The sequence below is a fragment of the Leopardus geoffroyi genome, chromosome E3 (genome assembly GCF_018350155.1).
Source record: "Leopardus geoffroyi isolate Oge1 chromosome E3, O.geoffroyi_Oge1_pat1.0, whole genome shotgun sequence".
NCBI lineage: Eukaryota > Metazoa > Chordata > Mammalia > Carnivora > Felidae > Leopardus > Leopardus geoffroyi.
The window spans coordinates 18,234,837-18,257,429 of record NC_059340.1 but is presented as its reverse complement, the minus strand read 5'-3'; the positions used below and the strand labels follow the sequence as shown (position 1 = coordinate 18,257,429).

The 22,593-nt window shown below is 45.7% G+C and overlaps 1 protein-coding gene across 4 annotated transcripts in view; it reads left to right on the top strand.

Moving 5' to 3' along the window:
• The window catches only part of LOC123588897 (Snf2 related CREBBP activator protein), a 35,860-nt gene that overhangs the window by 10,132 nt on the left and 3,135 nt on the right, over positions 1–22,593 (top strand). For 2 of the 4 annotated variants that reach the window (XM_045460272.1, XM_045460270.1), the window contains exons 13-33: positions 54–231; positions 1,025–1,161; positions 1,389–1,558; positions 1,674–1,866; positions 3,532–3,668; positions 3,760–3,946; positions 5,431–5,600; positions 6,002–6,267; positions 6,476–6,760; positions 7,244–7,408; positions 7,681–7,866; positions 8,085–8,351; positions 8,691–10,189; positions 14,585–14,850; positions 14,987–15,189; positions 17,540–17,709; positions 17,837–18,033; positions 18,128–18,242; positions 18,428–18,547; positions 22,089–22,283; positions 22,440–22,523. In XM_045460272.1, the coding sequence (XP_045316228.1) occupies positions 54–231; positions 1,025–1,161; positions 1,389–1,558; positions 1,674–1,866; positions 3,532–3,668; positions 3,760–3,946; positions 5,431–5,600; positions 6,002–6,267; positions 6,476–6,760; positions 7,244–7,408; positions 7,681–7,866; positions 8,085–8,351; positions 8,691–10,189; positions 14,585–14,850; positions 14,987–15,189; positions 17,540–17,709; positions 17,837–18,033; positions 18,128–18,242; positions 18,428–18,547; positions 22,089–22,283; positions 22,440–22,523 (5,190 nt within the window). The remainder of the gene's footprint in view (positions 1–53; positions 232–1,024; positions 1,162–1,388; positions 1,559–1,673; positions 1,867–3,531; positions 3,669–3,759; positions 3,947–5,430; positions 5,601–6,001; positions 6,268–6,475; positions 6,761–7,243; positions 7,409–7,680; positions 7,867–8,084; positions 8,352–8,690; positions 10,190–14,584; positions 14,851–14,986; positions 15,190–17,539; positions 17,710–17,836; positions 18,034–18,127; positions 18,243–18,427; positions 18,548–22,088; positions 22,284–22,439; positions 22,524–22,593) is intronic. The other 2 variants (XM_045460273.1, XM_045460274.1) reach the window with 2 other exon arrangements.

The window sequence follows — 22,593 nt, the reverse complement described above, 5'->3', positions numbered from 1 at the left end:
TCTCAGCGACTGATACCTCATTTCTACCCTGATGCCTCTCTCCCTCCTACCAGGTGAAGACCCCCATTCCCTTGCTCCTGCGGGGCCAGCTCCGAGAGTACCAACACATTGGGCTGGACTGGCTGGTTACTATGTATGAGAAGAAGCTTAATGGTATTCTTGCTGATGAGATGGGGCTAGGCAAGACAATCCAGACTATCTCCCTACTTGCCCACTTGGCCTGTGAAAAAGGTAACAAGGCAGGGCCTTTCGTCTTGGGCTGCTTGGCCAGCTCCCTGCAAAGCTTGTTTAATGGTGACCCTAGCTGCAGGATGGTAAAACACTCACTGTTTTGCTGCTGTCCTAGTAGCTTCATTGACTCTGGTTTGTAACTATAAAGATGTTAGCTTAAGTGCTAGGATTCTTAGGAAGGACCATCAGGACAGAGTGGTCAGGGTTATACCTCAGGAACCAGAACAGAACCCCAAAGTTTGGGGCACCTGGGTGGCTTAGTTGGTTGAGCGTCTGACTTCGACTCAGGTTATGGTCTCATGGCTTGTGAGCTTGAGCACCATGTCAGGCTGACAGCTCAGAGCCTGGAGCCTGCTTCGGATTCTGTGTCTCCCTCTCTCTCTCTGCTCCTCCCCGCTCATGCTCTGTCTCTGTTTGTAAAGTAAACATTAAAAAAAAAAACCAAAAACTCCCAAAGTTATGTTTCCTTACCATTTCTCTCTCTTTTTTTTTTTTTTTTTGTTTTCCTGCTTAAAATCTTTCTAAGTTTATTTTGTTTTTTTAACTGGAGGTGTAATTGACATACAACATTATGTTTTGGGTATACAACATGATTTTTTGATACTAGTGTGCAGTGTGAGGTGATTAGTACAGTAAGTCTCGTTAACATCCACCACCACACGTAGTTAACAAAAATTTTTTTGTGTGTGATGAGAACTTTAAGATTTACCCTCTTAGCAACTTTGAAATATGCGATCCAGTATTATTAACTATAGTCACCGTGCTGTACATCTCTTATTCTTTTGCTAAACAGGTAACTGGGGTCCCCATTTGATCATTGTCCCCACCAGTGTGATGCTGAACTGGGAGATGGAGCTGAAACGGTGGTGCCCCAGCTTTAAAATCCTCACTTATTATGGAGCCCAGAAGGAGAGGAAGCTCAAGCGGCAGGTTTGCCCCTCCATGTGATCACTTCCCCCTGAATGATTGCTCTTTTACTCTTAGGCCCTTTCCTCAGAGGAGCTTTTCCCCCCACCCTTTCTGTTGCTCCCTTCTGCTTCTGGGACTTTGTCTTTCTCTCAGTCTGATTTATGTTCCTTGAGGACCTTAGCATATCTTCCCTTTCTCCTTTCTTTTCTTTTCACCCCACTATCTGGTGCTTTCTCCTAATATCTTAGGGCTGGACCAAGCCCAATGCCTTCCATGTGTGTATCACGTCTTACAAGCTGGTGCTGCAGGACCACCAGGCCTTCCGCCGCAAGAACTGGCGCTATCTCATTCTGGATGAGGCTCAGAACATCAAGAACTTCAAGTCGCAGCGTTGGCAGTCATTGCTCAACTTCAACAGGTAGAGATGGAAATGGGGGTTTGTGGGAGGGTTGACTTGACCTGAAGGGTGGGATGCATGGAAGGTTGGGACCTTGCTGACCATTTTCCCTCTAATTTCCTCTGTTTCTTTGCAGCCAGAGACGCCTACTCCTCACAGGAACTCCTTTGCAGAACAGCCTCATGGAGCTGTGGTCTTTGATGCACTTTTTGATGCCCCATGTCTTCCAGTCTCATCGCGAGTTTAAAGAATGGTTCTCTAACCCCCTAACTGGCATGATTGAGGGCAGCCAAGAGTACAATGAAGGTCTAGTCAAACGTCTCCACAAGGTAGGGCCTATAACAGTTTGTCAGGGGTATTGGGAATAATGAACGAAGGGCAATACGTAGAAAACCTTTATGGAGAGAAAGTCAGTGCTGGGCTAAATTCACTGTTGTCAAGTGACTAACCCAATGCCAAATTGAGTGGCCTCATTTTAGTCATCATTTTACCTGTTTTTTCCTAATGGTGACGTTTCTGTCTTTATTCTCTGAGTATAATGACACTGCTGATCAGTCATTGCTTAGATTTTTTCCTTGCTGGGCTTTCTTCAGCTTTCATCGGGATCTCTTTTTTCTTTGTTTTTGTTTGTTTTCTTTTTTTCTTTTGTTTTCTCTGGCTCCTCTTCCTTTGTCCAGCTTTTAATATTCTCAATATTGTCTCAATAACATCTCAATATTCTTATTTTTATTTTTTTCCCAATTGACATATCTTAAGGCCTAAAGATCCTCCGTGTATTCTTATTCTCGTGACTCTCTATACCAGTCAACTTGTATTTATTTATTTATTTTATTATTTTTAAAAAAAAAATTTTTTTTTTTTAACGTTTATTTATTTTTGGGACAGAGAGAGACAGAGCATGAACGGGGGAGGGGCAGAGAGAGAGGGAGACACAGAATCGGAAACAGGCTCCAGGCTCTGAGCCATCAGCCCAGAGCCCGACACGGGGCTCGAACTCACGGACCGCGAGATCGTGACCTGGCTGAAGTCGGACGCTTAACCGACTGCGCCACCCAGGCGCCCCTCAACTTGTATTTAAATTTGATTTGATTTCTTTAATTGAAAGTTTCTCTTGAACTCATTCTGTTCTAAGTCAAACAACTCAAGTCTTATAACCTACTATATCTACTCCATGTTGTTCAATCATACCATCATTTTCGTAAATTAAACTAGAAACCAAAAGGTTGTTTTTAGTTATATCTCTTTCCTTCATTTTATTCCTGTTTTTCATTTCTTCCATGGCAATTTAAAGACTATGTCCTGGGGCTCCTGGTGGCTCAGTTGGTTGGGTGTCCGACTTTGGCTCAGGTCATGGTCTTGTGGTTCATGGGTTTGAGCCCCACATCGGGCTTCATGCTGGTGATGCAGAGCCTGCTTGGGATTCTCTCTCTCTCTCTCTCTCTCTCTCCCTCTCTCTGTACCTTCTCCACACTCCCTTTTTTGAAAATAAATAAATGAACATTAAAAAAATTTTTTAAAAAAAGAATAAATACACATAAAGACAATGTCCTCTCCGGTTTTACCTCTTGGGATTTTCAGATTTGCCTTTTGTTTTCTATGGTGTAGTCACTGCCACAATTTTTGTTTTCAGCTTCTCTCCTGGATATACTTTCATAATACTGCAGATTTATAGTTACTCCTTGAAGTGTAATTTGAGCCATCCTTCTTGCAGAGTTAGTTGCTCTGCCCTCATTGTTTTTGTAATAATTTTTTTAAGGTTAGTGTCGTCATCATCATCTTTATGCATATCTCCTTCAACAGGTAGTAAAGTCCTGGGAAGAGGGCTTACTTTTGACTCATCTTTGTGTGATTGGTTCCTGGCATGCTTCATGAGTGTTTACTGAAGGGTTAAGCCAGTGCTCTGCTGGTCATCAGGCCAAGACCCAGCTAGAGGGGCTAGGTTGGGGCTCCGTGTCCATTTTTCTCCTGTCAGCCACCTGCTTATTTGCTTTTAGGTTTTGCGGCCTTTTTTGCTGCGCCGAGTTAAGGTGGATGTTGAGAAGCAGATGCCTAAAAAATATGAGCATGTTATCCGCTGCCGGCTCTCCAAGCGCCAACGATGTCTCTATGATGACTTCATGGCACAGACCACGTAAGGGAGGACAGAGGGTGGGCCCTGTGATGCTGTGTTAGAACAGATGTGACTGTCAGGGTGCTCCATGTATTTTTTTCCTCTCTCCCAGAACTAAGGAGACACTAGCCACAGGCCATTTCATGAGTGTCATCAACATTTTGATGCAGCTGCGAAAAGTCTGCAATCATCCAAACCTGTTTGACCCTCGACCTGTTACCTCCCCCTTCATCACCCCAGGAATCTGCTTCAGCACCGCCTCTCTGGTGCTAAGGGCCACTGATGTCCATCCTCTCCAGGTAAGTAGTTGCTCCCAAGATAATTGGCCCTATTCCAGTCCTGCATCTTTTTCTTTAGGCTGCCGTCCGATCTTTTGCATCCTTACCTCCCTGTAATCTCAGCACTATTCCCTCAGTTTCATTGTTTTCTAGCTGTGTGATTTTTGGGCAAGCTAATTATTAATCTCTAACCCTAAGTTTGCTTGCCCTTGAAAGTACTGATTATAAGGTCTATTATCTGTGGTATGTTTGTGAAAATTGTGTTAATGTTTTTGGAAGTGCCTAGCATATTAGTAATACTTACAATGTTTTGTTTTCCTGTTTCTTTCCCTCTTTTTGGTTGCTTTTCCCCCCCAAACATTTGGTTTTGTTACGGTAAAATACACAACAGGTTTTACCATTTTACTCATTTTTAAGCATATGATTAGTGGCATGAGTACATTCACATTATTATGCAACTGCTGCCACCATCCAACTTCAACACTTTTCTGATCTTTCCAGATTGAAACACCATACACACTAATAGTAACTCTGTATTCTCCCCTTTCCTCCAGCCCTTGGCAGCCACCATTGTACTTTGTAGAAGTTTGACTATTAAATAGAATCATATAGTATTTGTTCTTTTGTGACTGGCTTATTTCTCTTAGCAAAATGTCTTTCAGGTCCATCCACGTTGTAGTATGTGTCAGAATTTGCTTCTTTGTTTAAGTTGGATAATTCTGTTCTGTATCTTTGTATATCTATGTGTAGTCACACATATGTGTGTGTATATATATTGCATTTTGTTTATTTGTTTATTTATCAAGGGACAGCTGGGTTATTTTCATCTTCTCATTATTACAAATAATGTTACTGTGAACGTGGGTATACAAATATCAGTGTGAGTCCCTACTTTCAATTCTTTTGGGTACATACCCAGACACTGAATTGCTGGATCATATGGTAGTTTTATTTTTAATGTTTTGAGGAATTTCCATAGTGTTTTCCATAGCGCTTTCTCCATTTCACATTCCCACCAGAAGTACACAAAGGTTCTAGTTTATCAATATCATTGCCAGCACCTTTTATTTTCTGTTTTATTATAATAGCTATCTTTTTAATGGGTGTGAGGTGAGGGTACCCCCTTGTGGTGGTTTTGATTTGCATTTCCCAATGATTAGTGATGTTGAGCATCTTTTCATGTACTTACTGTATATTTCCTTTGGAGAAAGGTCTACTCAAGATATTTGTCAATTTTTTAATTGGACAATTTTTAAATTACACTTAGTTGAGTTGTAGGAGTTCTTTATATGTTCTGGATATTAACCCCTTATGAGGTACATGATTTGCAAATATTTTGTCCCATGCTATGGCTCGTCTTTTCACTCTGTCAATAGGATCCTTTGACGCAGTGCAGTTTATCAGTTTTTTTTCTTTTGTTGCCTGTGCTATTGGTGTCATATCCAAGAAATCATTGCCATATTGGTCCCTTTGACACCATGCTTTTGTGTTCCTTCTTGTACCAGCGGATAGACATGGGTCGGTTTGATCTTATTGGCCTGGAGGGTCGTGTCTCTAGATATGAGGCTGACACATTTCTACCCCGGCACCGCCTCTCCCGCCGGGTACTGCTAGAGGTGGCTACTGCTCCTGACCCCCCACCCCGGCCCAAACCAGTCAAGATGAAGGTCAACAGGTACCAGGGCTGAGGGATAAAGGGATGGGTTCCTAGAAAAAGTGGCTAAAGCTGGCTGGGGGCAGAAATTGGGGTGGAAAGGAGAGAGTTGGAGGCTAGGCTGGAATGTTTATGTGGGATTGATGCAAAATACTGTGAAGGATTTGGGGGAGAGAATAACTAGAAGAGGGAACTGGGAGGGGCCCTCATGTTTGTCACTGATCTTTCTCCATTTCTTTGCTTGGTGCTTTTCAGTCATCTCAAGTTTCTTTCCCTTTTTCTCCTTTGTGTCCTTTCCCTTTACCCCCTTTGCTTTTGTTACCTTGTCATATATTTCTGCCTCATTTTCCTTGTTCCTTTTTTTTCCCCTATACCTTATTCTCCTTCTCTCCCTACCAACCTTCTTCTTTTTGTCCTCATAGGATGCTGCAGCCAGTGCCCAAGCAAGAAGGCCGGACAGTGGTGGTGGTCAATAGCCCACGGACCCCCTTGGGCCCTGTCCCGGTCCGACCCCCTCCAGGCCCTGAGCTCTCCACCCAGCCCCCACCTGGCCCAACCCCCCCAGTGCTGCCAGCACCACTGATGGTGTCAGCCTCGCCTGTTGGGCCCCCACTTATTCCGACATCGCGGCCTCCTGGCCCCGTTGTGTTGCCTCCACTGCAGCCAAACAGTGCGCCTCTGCCCCAGGGTGAGTTACCAGGGAGCTAAGATGCTGGGGAGTACCTCATGTATATTATTCAGATTGGGGAAGAAATAATGAAATTGGGAGTGATGAGGAAGCTGGATTGGAGATAGGTGTGCTGTTTGATGGGTTGGCAGCGTGCATGGAGGCTTTTGGGAGCAGGCTAAGGCTCTAGTTAGGGTATATCTGACAGGTGTTTGCTTTGTGTCTACAGTGTTGCCATCCCCCCTGGGGGTCCTGAGTGGGACCTCAAGGCCTCCTACACCAACCCTGTCCCTAAAGCCAGCCCCACCTGCTCCTGTTCGCCTAAGCCCTGCCCCACCTCCAGGCTCATCCAGCCTGTTGAAGCCTCTGACAGTGCCACCGGGCTACACTTTCCCTTCTGCCGCCACCACCACCTCTACCGCCGCAGCCGCTGCTCCCACCACGGCAGTGCCGACTACTACTCCTGCGCCACAGCGCCTCATCCTGTCTCCTGATATGCAAGCTCGCCTGCCCTGTAAGTTCTTAGGAGTCTGTGAATGAAAGACTTGAGATGGCAGGAAGGTTTATGTGCCACAGGGTTGCAGAAAAGCCAGGAAATGTGAAAGAAAATTTTAGGTAGCTAATGTACATAAAGCATTTTGCCATATGCTGGAAATTCATAATCAAGTAAGAGCTGTCGAGTCCTGAGGCTGATAAGGGAGATGACACAGAGATGTGTAAATTGTGATAAACCTAGCAGCAGAAAGTTATCTGAGGTAAAAGAGCAGCACAGAGTTGGGAGTGGTGATAAACTCAGCATGGTGGCAGACCATTAGAGGACGTAAAGGAGATTCTAGGCAAACAAGTGGGATTGGAAGGAGTAGCACATCAAAGGCTGAGTTTGTTGGAACCTGATAAATTAAGGGGGAGGATTGGAGGAATTGGAGGCTTGTGCCTCATCAGGTGAAGGGGCATTAGGATGACCCTTGTTTACATTAGACTCTTTCTTTGTTCCTAGCAGGCGAAGTGGTCAGCATCGGGCAGTTGGCCTCACTGGCACAGCGTCCAGTGGCTAGTGCAGGGGGAAGCAAACCTCTCACCTTCCAGATCCAGGGCAACAAGCTGACTTTGACTGGTGCGCAGGTGCGCCAGCTTGCTGTGGGGCAGCCCCGCCCGCTGCAAAGTAGGTAAAACCCACCCCCTGTCCTGCCTTTTTTCTCCACTTCCTTGTCTCTGTTTTTGTTGCTCTTTTCAAACGTCAGCCTTTATGTTTCTTTCCCGAGCTTTTGGTGGGTGGGGCCCAGGGGAATGTTTGGAAGGGGTCTTTTGAAAAAGGGATGAGGTCATTCTAGAGAAGTTATCCCCTCTCTGTTTTTTCCTTTTCCTCTTGCCCTTGCCTCTACCCTCCTCAGGCTGATAGCTGCTTCTCTTTCTTTCTCTCTTCCCTTAACCCAGGGAATGTGGTGCACCTGGTGTCAGCAGGGGGGCAGCACCACCTCATCAGCCAGCCTGCCCATGTGGCTCTCATCCAGGCCGTGGCCCCGACCCCTGGCCCCACCCCTGTCTCTGTGCTGCCTTCTTCGACCCCCAGCACCACCCTTGCCCCCACTGGCCTCAGCCTTCCGCTTGCTGCTAACCAGGGTGAGGCGCCTGGCCTTCCTATTTACTTAGCCCTTGCTGGCCTTGGTCTTTTCAGGCATGCCCTGGGCTACTGTCTGTCCAGCCTTCCCTCAATGTTGTTTTCCCTTGTTAGTATCTCCAGTATCTGTCTGCTGCCCTCTCCTGCCCCTGGACTTCTTCCATCCTTTGGGTCTCTTGTTTCTTTTCTACCTTCCCCTCAATGTAGCTTCCTCTTGCAGTGCCACCAACCATGGTGAATAATACAGGCGTGGTGAAGATTGTAGTGAGACAGGCCCCTCGGGATGGACTGACTCCTGTTCCTCCGTTGGCCCCAGCACCCCGGCCTCCAAGCTCTGGGCTTCCAGCTGTGTTGACTCCACGCCCCACGTTAACCCCTGGCCGGCTACCCACACCTACTCTGGGTACTGCCCGAGCCCCCATTCCCACGTCCACTCTGGTGAGGCCCCTTCTCAAGCTGGTCCACAGTCCTTCGCCTGAAGTCAGTGGTGAGTCCAGGTGGCTTAAGAGCAGATGTTTTTGCCAGGAATGGAGATAGGGTGGCCCCGAGGGGTTTCTTAGTCACAACAGATTCCTTGTTTAACAGCATACTGACTTGCTTTGTAGTAGGCCCCAGAACTAGGCTGGTGAGCCCTTGCCTCATTTTAGAATTTACTTCTTAGAACATTGGAGGGAAAGGAAATGTTAAATTGTCAGATTCCTTGAATCTTTGACTTCATGGTGTGGGAGTGAATGTTTTCTGGGAAACATGTGAAGTGTGGGGGTAAGGGAAAAGATAATAGGGCAAGAAAAGAATTCTGGGGCTAACTCATGCTCTGTCTCCACAGCTTCAGCACCCGGAGCTGCTCCCTTGACCATCTCTTCTCCTCTCCCCGTGCAGTCCCCACTCCCTGGGCCAGCTTCTCCAATGCCGGTTCCCAATTCCTCTCCCCTTGCTAGTCCTGTGTCCTCTACGGTCTCCATCCCAGTGTCATCTTCACTTCCCATCTCTGTCTCTACCACGCCTCCTGCCCCGGCCTCAGCTCCACTCACCATCCCCATTTCGGCCTCCTTGCCTGTTTCGGCCTCTGGCCCGGCTCTGTTGACCAATGTGACTCCAACACTGGCACCTGTTGTCTCAGCGACTCCTGGACCTCCCTCTTTGGCACCAGCTGGGGCTTCCCCATCAGCGTCAGCTTTGACTCTGGGTTTGGCCACAACTCCATCCCTGTCTTCATCTCAGGCAACTGGTCACCCTCTGTTGTTGGCTCCAGCCTCTTCACATGTTCCAGGGTTGAACTCAGCCATGGCCCCAGCATGTTCACCTGTATTGGTACCAGCTTCTGCTCTGGCCAGCCCTTTTCCGGCAGCACCAAATCCAGCTCCAGCTCAGGCTTCCCTTCTGGCTCCAGCACCTTCTGCATCTCAGGCTCTAGCCACCTCTCTGGCTCCCATGGTGGCTCCACAGACAGCAATCCTGGCTCCTTCTCCAGCTCCTTCGCTGGCTCCTCTTCCAGTCCTGGCCCCATCGCCAGGTCCTGCTCCTGTCCTGGCTCCATCGCAGACTCCGGTTCCAGTTCTAGCTTCTTCATCTACTCCAGGAACTCCTTTAGCTTCGGCTTCTTCACTGGTGCCAGCCCCAGCTCCTGTGTTGGCTCCATCATCAACTCAGACTATGGTACCAGCCCCTGTTCCGTCACCTCTCCCAAGCCCGGCTTCTACACAGACACTGGCCTTAGCCCCAACTTTAGCATCCACCCTTGGGGGCTCATCTCCATCTCAGACCCTCTCTTTGGGAATGGGGAACCCTCAGGGGCCTTTTCCAGCTCAGACATTGTCATTGACTCCAGCGTCATCCCTAGTACCAACTCCAGCCCAGACACTGTCTTTGGCACCAGGACCACCACTGGGTCCATCTCAGACGCTGTCTCTGGCTCCCCCTTTGACGCCAGTTTCTCCAGTGGGCCCAGCCCCAGCTCACACGCTGACTTTGGCTCCGGTATCGTCATCTGCTTCACTCCTAACCCCAGCTTCAGTGCAAACATTGACCTTGAGCCCTGCCCCAGTTCCAGTGCCCACCTTGGGTCCAGCTGCAGCCCAGACTCTGGCGCTGGCCCCAGTCTCAACACAGGCCCCAGCTTCCCAGGCATCTTCCCTTGTGGTTTCGGCATCTGGCGCTGCTCCCTTGCCTGTCACCATGGTATCCCGGCTGCCTGTTCCCAAGGATGAGCCTGAGACACTGACGTTGCGCCCTGGTCCCCCCAGCCCTCCTTCCACTGCTACCTCGTTCAGTGGTCCCCGGCCTCGACGCCAACCCCCGCCACCACCTCGTTCCCCTTTCTATCTGGTAAGTGTTATTGCCTCAAAGGAGAGGGAAGGCAGTTCGGTTTCTTTGGAGTGTTGGTAGAGTGGATGGAATAGAATAATGTCATTTTTATCTTGGTAAATTACAAAGCCTAGTTTTGTAAACCTGATGCTTGAGTGTGTGGTTGGACAAGTCCCTGGGCTTGTACTCTTATCTGTATAATGGGAATAATAATCCATATTCTGGCATGGTGGCTCAGTTGGTTAAGCGTCTGACTTTGGTTCAGGTCATGATCTCACCATTTGTGGAGTCAGGCCCCACATCGGGCTCTGTGCTGACAGCTCAGAGCCTGGAGCCTGCTTCGGATTCTGTGTCTCCCTCTGCCCCTCCCCTGTTTGCACTCTTGTCTCTCTCTCAAAAATAAACATTTAAAAAATAATAATCCATATTCTGCCTTTCTCAGAGGGGTACCTGAGGACCTAATGTGCCTTTATTTATTTATTTTAAATACTTTTAAAATTTGTATTTATTTTGAGAGAGAGATAGCATGTGCACAAGGGAGGCAGAGAGAGAGAATCCCAAGCAGGCTCCATGCTGTCAGTACAAAGCCTGATGTGGGGCCTGAACTCAAAAACCATGAGATCATGACCTGAGCCAAAATCAAGAGTCAGATCCCCAACCAATTGAGCCACCCAGGTGCCTCCCTAATGTGCTTTTACAACTATGAATTACTGATACGTTCAAGGCTGTCTCGTTATTATTGGTCTTTTTGGTACTTGCTCACTGTCGAGTTAGTGTTGGCATCTAATTGCCCCATCTTATAGATGAAGAAACTAGACCACTATATGATGTTATAAATTATAAAGGTTACATGAGTTGTGAAAACTCAGATGTGCTGACTCTGTTGCTTTCTCCTTTCCACACAGGAGGCATTCCCCAGAGATAGACTTTTTTTGGTTGCTAGAACCATTGCGTTTATGAAGTATTTGAATTTCTGAGGGAAGTCATGGAATACAGTTCCCTAAAGATGATCCTCTGAGTGATGGTCATGTTTTTTGTTTTTTTTTTAAACCTTCAAGGTGATTAAGTGGGCAATAAAAGAACTCTGTTCCCTGTCCTTTCATGAGCTTTGTGATAGCTGTTTTTTTTCCTGTCATATGTATGGTTCCGTATATGTTTGGTTAAGTTCAGCTTACAGTTCAAATGAGAGTAAATAACACAGGAACTAAGAGGAAAAAAGATCTAAAAAATCGTTCCAGGCCTTCTTTGTCTTTTTCTTTTTTTCTTCCCTTTTTTTTTTTTTGTTTTCTTTTTTTAAGTTTATTTATTTTGAGAGAGATGGAGTAGGGAGGGACAGAGGGAGGGGTAGAGAGAGAATCGCAAGCAGGTTCTGCACTGTCAGTGCAGAGCCCGCTGGAGGGCTCGAACTCACAAATTGTGAGATGATGACCTGAGCTGAAATCAAGAGTCAGAGGCTTAACCAACTTAGCCACCCAGGTGCCCCTCCCTTTATTTTCAGAGCTGCTTCTTATTCTTTGCCTTATCCCCAGTCGCCCACTCCATCAGTGCCACTGACTCCACCTTTCATCTTTTTCTAATGCTGTCAGGTTTGTCTGGCTTGTTCAAAGTAGAAGAGAGCTAGATTCTTGCCCAAGGGTGGTAACCCTATGGTGTATGTTAAATTTTGTTTGCTCTGCAAGTAGGTAGAAGCTTCTTAACGCTTTTTTTCTTTAAGCAGCTTGAGATAAAGATTACATACCATACAACTAATCCACGTAAAGTGTACAGTCTAGTGGCTTTTAGTATATTCACATACGTGCAACCATCATTGCAGTCAACTATAAAACATTTGCATGTTCCTAAAAAGAAACCCCACATCCTTAGCCATCATCTTCCAGCCATTCCATCTCTCCTAACCTTTGGCAACCATTACTTTCTGTCTCTTTAGATTTGCTTATGGAGTCGTATGGTGTATGGTCTTTTGTGACTAGCTTTTTTCATTTAGCTTAGGGTTTTTGGGGCTCGTCCACATTGTAACATACGTTGGTACTTCCTTTTTTTGTTGTTGAATAATATTCCATCGTGTGGATATACATTTAATATGCCTATTCATCAATTGATGGGGTCACTTGGATTATTTTTACACTTCGGCTCTTATGAATAATACTGCTATGAACATTCATGTGTAAGATTTTGTGTCTTTCATATGCTTTCAGTTCTATTGGATGTATGCCAGGAACAGAATTGCTGGGTCAGATAGTAACTGTGTTTAACTGAGGACTACCAAACTGTTTTTCAAAGCAGCTGTACCACTTTACATTCCCACTGGCAGGATATAAGTGTTTCAAGTTCCCCACATTTTTGCCAACATAGCTATCCTAGTGGATGTGAAGTGGTATCTTGTGGTTTTGATTTGTGTTTTCTTTCTTTTAAAAAAAAATTTTTTTTTTTTAACATTTATTTATTTTTGAGACACAGAGAGAGACAGCATGAGCAGGAGAGGAGGAGAGAGAGAGAGGGAGACAGAATCTGAAGCAGGCTCCAGGCTCCAAGCTGTCAGCACAGAGCCCGACATGGGGCTCAAACTCACAAATTGCAAGATCGTGGCCTAGGCTGAGGTTGGATGCTTAACCAACTGAGCCATCCAGGCACCCCTTTGATTTGTGTTTTCTTAATCGCTATCGCTAATGATGTTGAGCATCTTTTCAGTGGTTGGCCATTGTGTATCTTCTTTGAAGAAATGTTAGATATTCAGATCCTGTGCATTATTTTTAATTTTTTTTAATGTTTATTTTTGAGGGAGAGAGTGCAAACAAGAAAGAGGCAGAGGGGAAGACACAATTTGAAGCAGTCTCCAGGCTCTGAGCTGTCAGCATAGAGCCTGATGCAGGGCTTGAACTTGTGAACTGCGAGATCATGACTGAGCCAAAGTTAAGCCAAAGAATGCTTAACCAACTGAGCCACCCAGGCACCCTTGATTTTTATTTTTTAAATTTTTATAATTTTTTTGAATTACTTTTCTTTTTTTTTTTTTTTTTTTAAATTTTTTTTTTTTCAACGTTTATTTATTTTTGGGACAGAGAGAGACAGAGCATGAACGGGGGAGGGGCAGAGAGAGAGGGAGACACAGAATCAGAAACAGGCTCCAGGCTCCGAGCCATCAGCCCAGAGCCTGACGCGGGGCTCAAACTCACGGACCGCGAGATCGTGACCTGGCTGAAGTCGGACGCTCAACCGACTGCGCCACCCAGGCGTCCCTCTTTTTTTTTTTTTTTTTTTTTTAAGTAATGTCTATACTCAATGTGGTTTTGAACTCAAGACCCTGAGACCAAGTGTCACATGCCCTAGTGACTGAGCCAGCCAGGCACCCCTGCCCTTTTTAATTGGGTTATTTTATTTTATTTTATTTTATTTGAAAGAATTCTTTATATATTCTGAATACAAATAGCTTCTCAGAAATATGATTTGCAAATGTTTTCTTCTTTGCTACTACTCTTGAGACCCTGGCCTGTTCTGCTAGGATGCTTTCCTTTTTCACTTTGATCACCAGGAGCCAAGAGGTCAAGTTTAAAGGGAATAGTCAAGAAGGGAAATTTGGGACACTACTTTTATTCAGGACTGTCTGCTAGGATCCAGCCTCCTTCATCTGTTCATTCTAATAACAACTATTTATTGACAGCCTACTGGGTGCCAGATAACAGCTAGATAGTGGGTGAGAATAGCAAAATCAAATATGTTTTGTGTTAATATGGGGCTACAGTTTCGTGGATAGAAAACATTAATCAAAGAATCATACAAATGTGGTAAGTGCTGCAGAAAAGAGTTCTGTCACAACCTGTGAAACCGAAAATGCTAGTGATGGGGGAAGAGCTGGATCAAAGTTCTATAGATTTCCTATCTGCCAGGGCACTCCCCTTTTCTCTCTTAGGGTGATGATACCTAGATGTCTGATTAGCTGTTGCCATCCTACCCCATTCCAGTCTGGCCCTTGGCAGAAACCTGCCATGGATTTGATTAGCCCCTCTGTGTCCTGGTCAGGAATTTGAGGAAGGCTTTTAATAATTGTTTTGGATCCACTTCAAGGAAGTAAATTAACTTGAGTGTTGCAGAGTTATTTAAGAAAATTCCCAGAAATCCTCTATTTTATAAGCTTGTTGGATATGCAGGTCTTAATTTTAAATATTCAGGCATTCTGCTTTGGTAGCATACAAGGGAAGATCAGTTTTTTCTTGCAGAGAAGTTACTTCATTTAACCTTATGAGAGGTATAACATTCATTATTGACAACTTGGAAAACCACTAAAAACATAACGTAATTTTGAGTCTTACAGTTTACATGAGTTATGGTTAATTCGGGGAGGAATGGTCAGGTTTTCTGTGAGGATACTGATTACATTTTCTGTGTGTGTGTGTGTGTGTGTATTTTTCCTCATCCCAGGACTCTCTGGAGGAAAAGCGGAAGCGGCAGCGGTCTGAACGCCTGGAACGGATTTTCCAACTTAGTGAGGCTCATGGGGCCCTGGCACCTGTGTATGGGACTGAAGTCCTGGATTTCTGTACCCTGCCCCAACCTGTTGCCAGCCCCATCGGCCCTCGTTCTCCTGGCCCCAGCCACCCCACCTTTTGGACTTATACCGAGGCTGCCCGCCAGGCTGTACTGTTTCCCCAGCAACGACTAGACCAGCTGTCAGAAATCATTGAGAGGTTGGCAGGGCTAAGTGTTAATGGGAAGCGGGTCTTGGGGCCTCTGAGTGGATGTAGTGGTTAGGGCTGGTGAAGGTGCACTTCTGGGGCCTTTCAGAATTCCACCTTTTATACTGCTTGCCTTCTTTCTTCACAGGTTCATCTTTGTCATGCCTCCTGTGGAGGCACCTCCCCCTTCCCTGCATGCCTGCCACCCACCTCCTTGGCTGGCCCCACGTCAGGCAGCCTTCCAGGAGCAGTTGGCCTGTGAGCTCTGGCCCCGGGCTCGCCCCTTGCACCGTATTGTGTGTAACATGCGCACCCAGTTCCCTGACTTGAGGCTCATCCAGTATGATTGTGGTAAGTTCATTGTCCAGTGAGGATCCCTTGACTTCTTCCCTTCTTTTAGTAGCGATACTGCTACTTCAGAGAGCTGCTGTACATGAGGTCTTTGTGAATTTCATTAAACATTAGACAGTTGTTTAGGTTATGCTTATAGGCAAGACAGAAATGTAGGCCTTTATGCTATATTCTTGGCATTTGTGAATTTGATGAAAGTTGAAAATGTGTGCTAACTCATTTATTCATTGATTCAGTGATTATTTTGTGAATATCTGTTGTATTTTGCTAACTATTTGGGATACAGTGACAGATAAGATAGTACAACAGAGTTTTCAGATTCGTGGGGAAAGGTGTGTGGTGGTACAAGACTGCATGGTAACCAGTTTTTCTTTTGGAAAAACACAAGGAACTTTTTTCTTGGTTTTGGTTAGGATGCATTTGACTGCAAGTAAGAGAAAACCGACCAATAGTGGCTTAAACCACAAGAACATTTAGTGTTTACTTAATGAGAAATTCTGAGAATAGTGGTATATGACTGGCTCAGCTTAACTGGTGTTTTCATGGACCCATGAACCTTCTGGTCTTTCTCCATTGCTTATCATCCTTAGCTTTTATCTTTGTACTCTCATGTTTATTTCTTAATGGTCTTACCATGGCTGCCATAACTCCAGGGAGCACAGCAATGCTTTGAGCAAGAAGCAGGGGTTGAGACAAAGACTCTAAGCAAGTTTCTCTTTTTTGCAGGGTGGAGGGCCGAGTTCTCCCCGCTGACTGTGCTTCACAACTCATTGGCTTAAATTGGGCCCTTTGCCCATCCCTAGATTAATCACTAAAAAAAGGGAAATGGCAAAGAGGAACTGTGGCTCATTTAGACCAATCATGATTTATCTTTTAGGATTGGTTGGGGCTCTCTGGGATCAAGGGCTCTCTGCCAGGTGTCCACAGTGTTAAATCAGGTTCTGTTAAGCAAGAATGTCTTTTGGACACAGGAGTGAATTGTTTCTGCCACAACACTGCAGAGATATTTCTTTCTTTTAAAAAAAAATGTTCATTGGGGCGCCTGGGTGGTTTAGTTGGTTAAGCGTCTGACTTCAGCTCAGGTCATGATCTCATGGTTTGTGAGTTGGAGCCCTGCTTTGGGCTCTGTGCTGACACCTTGGATCTTGAAGCCTGCTTCAGATTCTGTGTCTCCCTCTCTGCCCCTCCCCTGCTCATTCTGTCCCTCTCCCTCTCTCTCTCTCTCTCTCTCTCTCTCTCTCTCTCTCTCTATCTCTCTCTCTCCCTATCTCTCTCTCTCCCTCTCCCTCTCTCCCTCTCTCCCTCTCTCCCTCTATCTCTCTCTCTCAAAAATGAATAAAAGTGTTTATTCACTTTTGAGAGCGAGAGCACAAGCAGGGGGAGAGAGAGAGAGGAGAGAAAGAGAATCCCCAGCGGACTCCTCGCTGTCAGTGCAGAGCTCCACAAAATGTGAGATTACAACCTGAGCCAAATCAAGAGTTGGATGCTTAACGGACTTGAGCCACCCAGGCGCCCCTTAATATTTCTGTAGTAACGTTTTTTGGGAATTTCTTAAATGCTTTAGAACATCAGACAACAAAATTTTTATCAATGTGTACTCAAACATTTTATTTTTTTAATATTAAAAAATTATTTTTAATGTGTATTTTTGAGAGCGGGAGAGACAGAGCATGAGTGGGGGAGGGACAGAGAGAGAGAGGGAGACACAGACTTGGAAGCAGGTTCCAGGCTCCGAGCTGTCATCACAGAGCCTGACGTGGGGCTCAAACTCACAGACTATGAGATCATGACCTGAACTTAAGTCGGGTGCTTAACTGACTGAGCCACCCAGGCGCCCTTCGATAAGTATTTTAGTAAAGAAAATAATTTTGTAACGTATGAACCCATTTAGAGTAGATCAATTGAAAGTCTATTAAAAGCATTCAAAATGATTAATCAGAAATGTTATAGAAGTTAACTTTTATGTTTGATGGGAGGTTTAACTAGATAACCTCATAAGATCCTCTCTCCCTGGTTCTGATCTCAGTGCTCTTCAATCCCTGTATGTTAGCCATGACTGCCAGCTGGTGTTGTTGACATTTGTCCTATAAATCTATCTGTTTCAGCTGGCATAATTCATTGTAGTACCACCATTGAGGATTCCTTTTTTTCCCCCATGGGTCCAAGAAAGGAGCAGACTAAAGAGGGGACTCCTTAAGGGAAGAAAATAAAGTTAAATTTTTGATCTCCTAGGCTAATTGAAACCCTGGCCTAAAGCTTTTATTAGCTTTCAACTACAACCTTTCAGTACTAAGTGTTCTCCCTATTCCAGCTTATAGCAAATTCCCTGTACCCGTTCATATTTCTTTAGGGAAGTTGCAAACATTGGCAGTGCTGTTGCGACAGCTCAAGGCAGAGGGCCACCGGGTGCTCATATTCACCCAGATGACTCGAATGCTGGATGTATTGGAACAGTTTCTTACCTACCACGGCCACCTCTACTTGCGTCTGGATGGGTCTACTAGAGTTGAACAGAGACAGGTAACCCAGGCATCTGTAGCCCTCAAAGGCTTACTTCAGCTACTGTCTCCCAGAAGGGGCCCCACTAAGCCTTGGGTCTGTTTTTGGGCCTCTGTCTCCTAATACTACCTTTTTTTTTTTTCTCTAGGCTTTGATGGAACGATTCAACGCAGACAAACGCATATTCTGCTTTATCCTTTCAACTCGGAGTGGGGGCGTGGGTGTAAACCTTACAGGAGCAGACACTGTTGTTTTTTATGACAGCGACTGGAATCCCACCATGGATGCTCAGGCCCAGGATCGCTGTCATCGGATTGGCCAGACCCGAGATGTCCACATCTACAGGTATTGCCTAGTCTTCCCTCATGTTGTATCCTCTTTACTGATAGGGTTTTATTAATGTATTTGGCTATTTACACATGCCTTCATCACTCCCTAGACTCATCAGTGAACGGACAGTGGAGGAGAACATCCTAAAAAAGGCAAATCAAAAGAGAATGTTGGGAGACATGGCCATTGAGGGAGGCAACTTCACCACAGCCTATTTTAAACAGGTACTAAGATCTTCCAGCCTATGGAGGAGAGAATTACTTCTGCTTATTAAAGAGGATGCTTTGGCCTCTACCTGCCTTTTCAACTAGTGGCACTTGTGACTATTTCTAAGAGCTGTCATCTCATAGTTGTAGACCGGGGCCCAGCATTCTATTGGCTGACACTTCTTCCTCTGTTCTCTCCAAAGCAGACCATCCGAGAGCTGTTTGATATGCCCCTGGAAGAGCCACCTGGCTCATCTGTACCCTCTGCCCCTGAAGAGGAGGAAGAGACTGTGGCCAGCAAGCAGACCCATATCCTAGAGCAGGTGAAAAAAGAGTGGGCAATCTATAGAGCAGAGCTAATAGTTATGATGTCTATGGTTTCTCATCCCATTGAGCTTTTGTAGGGGGAAAGGACGTTTTTGCTGCTTCCCAGATTACTGTTGACCTTTTCTTTCTTTTTTTCTTTTTCATGTTTATTCATTTTTATTTTTGAGAAGAGAGAGAACATGGGCAAACAGGAGGGGTAGGTAGAGAGAGGGAGAGAGAGAATCCCAAGCAGGCTCCTTGCTGTCAGCACAGAGCCCGATGCAAGGCTTGATCTCACAAACCATGAGATCATGATCTGAGCTGAAAGCAAGAGTCGTAAGCTTAACCAACTTAGCCACTCAGGCACACCCCTACTGTTGGCCTTTGATGGTTGGGAATAGATTGTTTATTGGTTCACAAGATTTCATAGAAAAAAATGCTTTGGACTCCTCAGTTACAGGTTTGAATTCTAACAGTACTTGTTAATAATTGTGTTTGTTAAGTCAAGTGTGTTTAATCTTATGAGTCTCACTTTCCACTTTTTGAAAGTTAATGAGAAGGAAGTAACTGAGGTTTAAATGGCATAATGGATGTAAGAAGTGCTTTCTATGTGGTGTAACCTCTTATTTTTCAAACACCAGTGCATAGTAGAATCACTTGGAAAGCTTTTTGGTTTTTAATTTTTTTTAAATAGGCTCTACACCCAACATAGGGCTTGAACTCATGACCCTGCGATCAAGAATCACACATTACACCAACTGAACCAGCCAAGTGCCCCGAAAAACTATTTTATTTTATTTACTTTTTTTTTAAATAATTTATTTTTAAGTAGGCTCCATGCCCACTTGAATGTGGGGCTTGAGTTCATGATCTTGACATTAAGAGTCTCATGCTGTACTGACAGAACCAGGCAGGTGGCCCTGAAGAGCTTTTCATTTAAAACTGTTTTTATTATTATTTTTTAAATATTAAAAAAAAATGTTTTTAATGTTCATTTATTTACTTCTGAAAGATAGCGTGCTCCTGTGCAAGCAGGGGAGGGAATCCCAAACAGGTTCTGTGCTGTCCACACAGAGCCTGACATGGGGCACAATCTCACAAACCATGAGAACATGACCTGAGCCAAAGTCAGGAGTCAGACACCTAAGCCACTGCGCCACCCAGGCGCCCCTTAATATGTTATTTTTTTTTATGTTTATTTTTGTGAGAAAGACACAGAGTGTGTGGGGGGGAGGGGCAGAGAGAGTGGGAGACACAGAATCTGAAGCAGGCTCCAGGCTCCAAGCTGTCACACAGAGCCTGATGTGGGGCTCCAACGCATGAACTGTGAGATCATGACTTGCGCCGAAGTCGGACACTTAACTGACTGAGCCACCCAGGTGCCCCAATATGTTCTTTTTTAATGTTTGTTTTTTTTTTAGAGAGTGCATGCATACAAGTAGAGGAGTGGGAGAGGGGCAGAGAGAGAGGAAGACAGAGGATCAGAAGCAGGCTCTGTGCTGACAGCAGAGAGCCCAGTGTTGGGCTTGAACTCACGAATCGTGAGATTATGACCTGAGCCAGAGTCGGACACTCAACTGACTGAGCCACCCAGGCGTTCCCCACCTCGGCTCCCTGAGAGGTTTTTAAAGGATTGATTCCTGGGACCCCATCTCAGAATATACTAAGCTGTGATTTTGGGGGGCAAGGGCTGGGCATTTGTATTTTTTCAGAAGTAGTAGAGACCATGGAGATGATTTTTCCCTACCAAGTGCCTTGCCCTCATTGCTGAGCACACTCTAGGTTGCATCTCTTGGTGACTTTGGTATGAGCTTCCTGGATATTCATTTCAAGGAAAAGACAAGATGTGGTAGTGTGTTGTCAAGATGGATCTTTAGGCGAAGAAGAATTGGGGATTTTTGTGTATTTAGAGCTTTCTGGGGGCACCTGGGTGGCTCAGTGGGTTAAGCATCTAACTTCGGCTCACGTCACGATCTCACAGTTCACAACTTCAAGCCCCGCATCAGGCTCTGTGCTGACAGCTCAGAGCCTGGAACTTGCTTTGGATTCTGTGTCTCCCTCTCTCTGCCCCTCCCCCACTCATGCTCGCTCTCTCACTCCTCTCTCTCTCTCTCTGTCTGAGAAATAAACATTAAAAAAATAAATAAAAACTAAAGCTTTCTGGGACTTTTTTTTCTTTAAGGTTTACTTACTTTGAGAGAGTGAGAGATCACCACTGGGGGAGGGGTAGAGAATTCTAACACATCCTACACAATCAGCACAGAGCCTGATGTGGGGCTCGAACTCACAAACTGTGAGATAATGCATGACCTGAGCCATAATCACTTAACTGACTGAGCCACCCAGGCGCTCCTCTGGGACTGCTCTTTAAAATTATTTTTATTCTGGGGCGCCTGGGTGGCGCAGTCGGTTAAGCGTCCGACTTCAGCCAGGTCACGATCTCACGGTCCGTGAGTTCGAGCCCCACGTCGGGCTCTGGGCTGATGGCTCATAGCCTGGAGCCTGTTTCCGATTCTGTGTCTCCCTCTCTCTCTGCCCCTCCCCCGTTCATGCTCTGTCTCTCTCTGTCCCAAAAATAAATAAACGTTGAAAAAAAAAATTTTTTTTTTAATTATTTTTATTCTTATTATTCACGTATTTATCTTGAGTGAGAGTGCACATGCACAAGCAAGGGAGGGGCAGACTTAAGCAGGCTCCGTGCCCAGCGTGGAGTCCAGCTTGGGGTTCAGTCTCAAAACCATGAGATCACAACCTGAGCCAAAATCAAGTTGGACCCTTAACCACTGAGCTGCCCAGGCCGCCCTGGGACTTTTTTTTTTTTCTCTAGATGTTTATTTTTGAGAGGGAGAGACAGAGGGCAAGTGGGGAAGGGGCAGAGAGGAACACAGAATCCAAAGCAGGCTCCAGTCTCCAAGCTTGTTGGCACAGAGTCTGACGTAGGGCTCGAGCTCATGGACCACGAGATCGTGACCTGAACTGAAGTCGGCCACTTAACTGACTGAGCTGCCCAGGCAGCCTAGGATTGTTTTTTTTTTTTGTTGTTGTTGTTGTTTTTTTTTAATTTTTTAACGTTTATTTTATTTATTTTTGAGACTGAGAGAGACAGAGCATGAACGGGGGACGGGCAGAGAGAGAGGGAGACACAGAATCCGAAGCAGGCTCCAGGCTGTGAGCCATCAGCCCAGAGCCCGACGCGGGGCTTGAACTCACGGACTGTGAGATCGTGACCTGAGCCGAAGTCGGCCGCTTAACCGACTGAGCCACCCAGGCGCCCCTGTTGTTTTTTTTTTTAAAGGAGATCTAAGGCTGACTTGAAAAGGAAGTAGAGCTAGAGGTTTCTAAAAACAGTTCGTCACTGGTGGGCCGCCAAGTCAAATCTGTTTCATCCTATGTGGAAATACTGCATTGCTTTGGTAACTCTGAGGGCCCAGAAGAGAGTTGAGTTCTGTTGTAAACCTGGTTTGGTGTAAACTTGGCTTCAGATTCTTGCCAGAATCGAACTACAGGATATAAAGTTCTTTAATTTTTGTGGTTTTTTGCTTCCCCACATCCTTGCAGGCACTGTGTCGGGCAGAGGATGAAGAGGATATCCGTGCAGCCACCCAGGCCAAAGCTGAACAGGTGGCTGAGCTTGCAGAATTCAATGAGAATGATGGATTTCCTGCTGGTGACGGAGAGGAGGCCGGCCGGCCTGGGGCTGAGGATGAAGAGATGTCCCGGGCTGAGCAGGAAATCGCTGCCCTTGTAGAACAGGTCATTGTCGGACCCACTAGTTCTTAACCTCACCCTTCTCAGCTTCTTCCTCTGGACCTTGTGATCCTCCTCCTATCTTCCCTGGTGAAAATAATCAAGGGTGATGGGCCCTGGTTGCCAAGTCCCTATGTTCATCACTGCTTCTCCTTCCCACAGCTGACCCCCATTGAGCGTTATGCCATGAAATTCCTGGAAGCCTCACTGGAGGAGGTGAGCCGAGAGGAGCTCAAGCAGGCAGAAGTGAGTATTTCTAGGGGGTGAGGATAGAAGTGGGAAGTTGCTTCTTTCTAACCAGTCCCAGTCTGCTTGC